At 34.1% G+C, this 6,276-nt stretch overlaps 1 protein-coding gene across 1 annotated transcript; it reads left to right on the forward strand.

The window, feature by feature from the left end:
- The first annotated feature begins 1,851 nt into the window (after positions 1-1,851).
- LOC102598942 (putative late blight resistance protein homolog R1B-23) lies at positions 1,852-4,863 on the forward strand. Its single transcript, XM_006366982.2, has 2 exons — positions 1,852-4,525; positions 4,649-4,863. The coding sequence occupies exon 1, from the start codon at positions 1,887-1,889 to the stop codon at positions 4,038-4,040; it is 2,154 nt and encodes a 717-aa protein (XP_006367044.2). The 5' UTR covers positions 1,852-1,886; the 3' UTR covers positions 4,041-4,525; positions 4,649-4,863.
- Positions 4,864-6,276: the final 1,413 nt, after the last annotated feature.

A 6,276-nucleotide genomic window follows, 5' to 3' on the forward strand; every position in this document is an offset into this window, starting at 1 on the left:
TGGGGTGAGGGTGGGATAAAAAAATTGAAGTTGAAAAATATTTTTTTAAAATAAGCTTTAAATTTACTTTTTCAACAAAAAAGTTGTAATTTGAAATTGGTGAAAAGTTTTGGAAAATGTTTTCCTTGATTTTTGAAAGGAAGTCATTTTCCTTGAATTTGAGGAAAATGAGTTGACTTAGAAAACATTTTCCAAAACATTTAACCCAATCAAACATGAGAAAATTTGAAAATATTTTTCGGAAAATGTTTTCCTTCATACCAAACACACCCTTAATTGGGTCATGGCCATTCTGTTGTATGATTATAGTCCAGTGTAGATGAGTTGAAGGTTCCTATTGAAATTTTGATTTCAATACAGTAGTTTTTGAGAAGATTCTTATCATTGTGCATTTTAATAAAGAAGGCATAATACATAAATGTGCATTTCAACTTGGCCTCAACTGGCATATATGTCCTCCAATTTCGGGTGTGCACAAGTAAATATTTAAACTATTCAAAAGTTAAACAACTAAACATACGCGTCCTATGTAACATCCTATGTGGTAGTTCTGCGTCCTATTAGGAAAAAAACACAACTTGAGATAAACAAAGAGACGCATGTATAGACTTTTAACTCCATTCCTCGTAAGCCACTTATTTCTTCGACATAAGAAATTAAATTTATCTTCCTCCTTTTTTTCACAAGAAATCGATGTTTGATCAAAGCTTCTAATATGTCAAAAATTCTCAAGGATGAGCTGCGTATTGTATTGAGAGGCAGGACATCGCGGAATTGAAAACGAGCTAAACCAGTCAAACAATGTCCCTCTTGATAATGATATTAAGGTCAGTCAAATTCATTTTGTTCATAAATTGTTTTTAGTTTCTACTATACACAACTGGGGTATATTTCTACTTAAACATATGGTTCAACAATGCATGATCACTAGTCTTTTAGTACTAGTATATCTTTTGTATTCCAACTTCATACAACTTTTATGGTACAATAGGCCTAAGTTGCTCCAAAATTTTAGATCCTCCAAAAATGCACTATTTTTGGAGGATCCACGACACACCATTTTTGCAGAGTCCAAGCAATAGAGCTATAGGCTAGATGGGAGTATTTTGAATGAATTAAGTAATTATGGGTAGTAGCTAGTAGTAATGGTGGTTGACAGTAGTGATTGATGCCTAATGGTGGTAACAGGTGGTGGCTGATTATAGTTATAGGCTTATATCTAATAGGTGGTGATGAATGATGTCAGTAATTATTAGTATTAATATATAGTACGTGGTGACTGATGGAGATGATTGTCGATAGTAATTATTGGTTGTTACGTAGTGGTGGTTAATGATAATGATCATAAATGGTGGCTAGTGAACCGTGACAAATAAATAATAAATGGCGTTTTCTTAATTTAGTATAAAAAATGTCTATATCAAAAGAAAGAAAACATTAATAAACCAGAGGAAGGTTCTCGCATGCTAAGCATCTTTCACCTTCAATCCTAAAGTAGCGAGTCTGAGCCATTAAGGGAACAAGGAGCTAAGTCGACATAGATCTGTTTTCACGCATCCAACTAGCATTGACTTAGTTATGTATTATTAATCCAAAACATTACAATATGACTACTTATCCTGTTGTAATATTTAACTGCTTCTTATTATTTTATTGATAAATACTAACATGGTGCTGCAAATTAAATTGCGGTATGGTTGTATATCAGTCACCCAACTGCCCATCATTAATATTACACCTACTCTTCTGATTTTACACACTAAACTAACATGGTGTTGGAAATTAATTAAAGTTTTATTATAAATACACAAGAATAGTACATTATTTGATATCTTGAGTTACATCTAAAAATTATTTTTGTTGTAATTCCTCTCCATATTGACTTGATGGCAGCTTATACTGCTGTAATTTCTCTTCTTCAAACTGTTGATCAACCAAATATTGCAGAACTCTTTCATGATCACAGTGCTGAAATGCTCGATTCTCTTCGTGCTACAGCTGAATATTTTCAAGATGTTCTTGAAAACACTAGCGATGAGAAAATCAAATCTTTGGAGGAAGATATTAGAGTTGTTGTTAGTGAGGCAGAGGATGTTGTTGAAATGAAGATTTCTGAAATCATCAAAGAAGAAAGCTGGACATTTGGAATTTTACAACACCAGGATATGCTACCAGTTGTTGAAAAAATGGATACGACAAAGAAGCAAGTGATGGAGATTCTTTCTCATGATGCTGATCAAATTCTTGAATTAACCGCGGATTCCTTGATTGACGCTTCTTCTATGAGTGATCCAATGCTGTCAGATCACTTGAAAGATGATATTGTGCAGGGACTTGATGGTGACTTGGAGAAAATAGATAAGAGATTGAGAGGACCAACGTCGTATCTAGACATTGTCACCATATCAGGTATGGGTGGCATTGGCAAAACAACACTCGCTAAAAAAGCTTATGATCATCTTCCAATCAGGTGTCACTTTGACATTTTTGTTTGGGTTACAATATCTCAAGAATTTCGATATAGAAATGTATTGTTAGAAGCTTTACATTGCATTTCAAAGCAAAGAGTTAATGTGAACACAAAAGATTATGTTAAGATGAATGCTAGTGAGTTAGCTGATCTGGTGCAAAAGAGTCTAAAGGGTCCAAGATACCTTGTTGTCGTTGATGATATTTGGAGTAGGGATGTTTGGGATAGCATATCACAAATATTTCCTAATCGCAACAATGGGAGTCGAGTCTTATTGACTACTAGGGAAACTGATGTAGCAATATATGCAACTACTAGTAGCCCTCATAAGATGGACCTCTTGAATTTAGATAACAGTTGGAAGTTACTTCGTGTTAAGGTGTTTGGACTAGAACACGATCATCCTGCTGAGTTGGAAGAAATTGGAAAAACAATAGCAGGAAAATGCCAAGGACTTCCCTTAATAATTTCAGTGATTGCAGGGCCTCTCTCTAAAACGGTGCCCAAGACATTAGAAAGTTGGAAGTATGTTGCCAAAACATTAAGTGAAATCATTGCTAGTCATCCAAATAAATGCTTAGGAGTGCTCGGTTTGAGTTACCATCAGTTGCCTAATCGACTCAAACCGTGCTTTCTTTCTATGGGTGATTTCCCAGAGGATTTTCAAGTTGATACTCGGAGATTGTTCCAATTATGGATCGCAGAAGGCTTCATAAGGGCGTCTGCTGGAAGTCGTGAAAGTTTGGAGGAAGTGGCTGAACATTATTTGGAGGATCTTATCAACAGGAACTTGATAATGGCTAGAAAAAAGAGATTCAATGGTGAGGTAAAAGCATGCGGAATACATGATCTGCTGCGTGAGTTCTGTTTGATAGAAGCTGAAATGACAAAGTTTATGCATGTTGTGAGAACTCCATTTTCACCAGCACAAAAGCCTAATTTTCGTCGCTTCAGTATTCAAAAGCGTATTGAGGATGCTTATAAGCTCTTACCCCCTGTAGCCAGATCTATCTACTGCTTTACTTACTTGGATCTACCTTATGAACCCCGTATTAAGATTCTCCCTAGATTGCCCATCTACCGTCATGATCCTATAATACATGGATTTTTCTCTTGTTTCAACCATCTCAGGGTATTGGCCATCTTTCCTTCCTCGTTCAGCACATTTCCACTTGTGATTATGAAGTTATTTCATTTGAGATATCTCCAATTTCGATGTTTTGACAACAATATTCCTGAATCAATCTCAGAGCTTCTGAATTTGCAAACTCTAATTTGTGAGGGTTTTCCTTTAGAGATAACTTTACCTAGGAAGATATGGATGTTGAAGAACTTGAGGTATATACGTATAGGGGGAGCCACTTATTTACCAAGTCCTAGAATAGATAAGAATCTTGTGACAGGGATGCCAAGTCTTGAGGAACTTTACGGTATTTGTTACTCTAGTTGTACAAATGAAGTCATTTCTAGCACTCCCAATCTAAAGAGATTGATCATTCGTGTACATTGGAGCATACTAAAGAATTTTCCGGATCGTCCCTTGGATATGTCCAGCTTGACAAAAACTTGAGACATTCAAGCTTTACTGGGAAGGTTATTTGGAAGACCCCATCAAGATATTTGTTTTTCCAAAATCAATTAGAAGAGTGTCTTTAACTAGGTGTGAAAAGTTTATTTGGGAAGAGATATCATCAACTTTTATCATGTTGCCACATCTTGAAGAGCTCAAACTTAAATGTTGTCGAGCCAAAGATGATGTATGGAGATTGAGTGACAAAGACATATTCAGAAGCTTGAAGTTGTTGTTACTGAGCGAGCTAAATCTTAAGGGTTGGGAAGCAAGCAGCGATAACTTCCCTAATCTTAAACGCCTTGTTCTGAAGAAATGCAAGGACCTGCAAAAAATTCCAACAGATTTCGTGGAAATTTGTACTTTGGAATCGATTGAGTTACATGATTGCACCACTACTGCTGAGGATTCTGTCAGAAATATCGAACAAGAACGAGAGGACATGGGATATAATATCGTTAAGGTCTACATCCATAACAGCCACAGTAAGTTATAATTCTCTCTGAAAAGTTCTTCGATTCTTCACATCATTTAAAACCTCATTTTTATTAAATCATACCTCTTTGAAATTAAGATGATGACTTGTTCTTTTTATCTTGCATATGCAGGGAATTGAAGCTTATTTTGAGGGATCATCTAATGCTATCTTCCCAATTCAGAACCTTGTAGTTCATATTTTTGTTTATATATTCTGATCATTTGTTAATTTCATGTTTTAGGAATAAGCATGTTTAATACATGTCTCGGCCAATTGTTTTTTTTATTTTATTTTGTAAACGGTAACTATTGATGTACTGTAAGATCTATTTTGTTTTATGTGATAGTTTGAAATAAATAAGGATGTTCAATCTATTATGCATTGCCTATGGAGTACATTTTGAATCTGTTTTCCTCTGTTCATGTATAATACATGTTTTTCGTTGATGGACGGTGCTTTATGTGATTGATATCGATAACATTTCTCATGGATGGTACTTGGTAGTAACAGTATGTAATGGTGGTCGGTAGTAGTAGTTGCTGTCGGATTATAGCTAATAATAGTGGTGAATGATGTCAGTAATTGAAAATATATTATGGTAATTATGTAATGATGGTTAATGATGATGATTGTAAACATTTCTTACATTCATTTTTAAGATAGTGAATCCAAATCACCAAGGGAACGAAAAGGCTGAGAGCTATTAGGAATGATAAAAAATTAAAAAGAAAGAAAACTTTAATCAAATAAAAATAGACGGAGACAACACAACACATCTCACACACAACTGACATTGATAAACACTAAGTTGGTGATAGAAATAAATTAATGGGTGTTGTTGCATTCTGGGATTAAAAATTCAAACACCACACTATCCTCCAAATGAAGAACCTTAAATTATGATATCAGAAATGTTTCATCAAGTTATCAATCACCCGAGCGTTGAGCATTAGCCGTGAATAATAGGGATGGCAGAATGGGTAATTAATATGGGTATCCGCTCATATTATCTATTTTAACTGAGTTGGTATCCAATTCGTTTAAAAATGGGTAAAAACGAATAATATTTATATTACCTATTTAAAAGTTGGTAGTTAAATGCTCCGATGATAGTTAAATGAATAATATTTATATAAAAGATAAGAATACATTCGGACTCCGATGATTGCAAATTCAAGTCCTTCTAGATAGAAAGTCACACTTATAAGAGAGTATTTTATCCCTTAATATATAAAAAAATTCGACGATCGAGCTCTAATATAAAAACTGTACATTACGTGAAAACCCAAAACAAATACACATGTCATTTCCTTTTCTACTCTTGACTCATTGCCAAAATAATGGATTCCAAGTAGATATTTTAAAGAGTAACATGTGAATAGGTTGAGAAATGAGTTTATTGCAGTTGGTGACGGTATAATATTTATATTTGGCACGATACATAAATATGATCTTTAGCATGATTTTATTTTACATTTGTCTTTTAATTTTGAGTGTGTTCAAGTAGACATTTAAACTTGCATAAAGTTAAGCAAATAAATACATACATCCTATCAGTGTGACATATTCATAAATTTTATATCATGGGTGCTTAATTATTTTTAGTTTTAAAATTGCTATATAGAGTAGGTGCTTAGTTAATATATTTGAATGAATTATTAGATATTGCACACAAATAATAGTGTTCATCACAAAAAGCAATGGGTGCTTAAGCACCCAAAGTCCATAACCTACTTCCACCGTTGCATTCTACGTATG

The sequence above is a fragment of the Solanum tuberosum genome, unplaced genomic scaffold, assembly GCF_000226075.1.
Source record: "Solanum tuberosum cultivar DM 1-3 516 R44 unplaced genomic scaffold, SolTub_3.0 scf00710, whole genome shotgun sequence".
Classification (NCBI taxonomy): domain Eukaryota; kingdom Viridiplantae; phylum Streptophyta; class Magnoliopsida; order Solanales; family Solanaceae; genus Solanum; species Solanum tuberosum.

Bases quoted from the DNA above. Each gene is read 5' to 3' on its own strand.
- LOC102598942 (XM_006366982.2), top strand. From the start codon at position 1,887: ATGGCAGCTTATACTGCTGTAATTTCTCTTCTTCAAACTGTTGATCAA.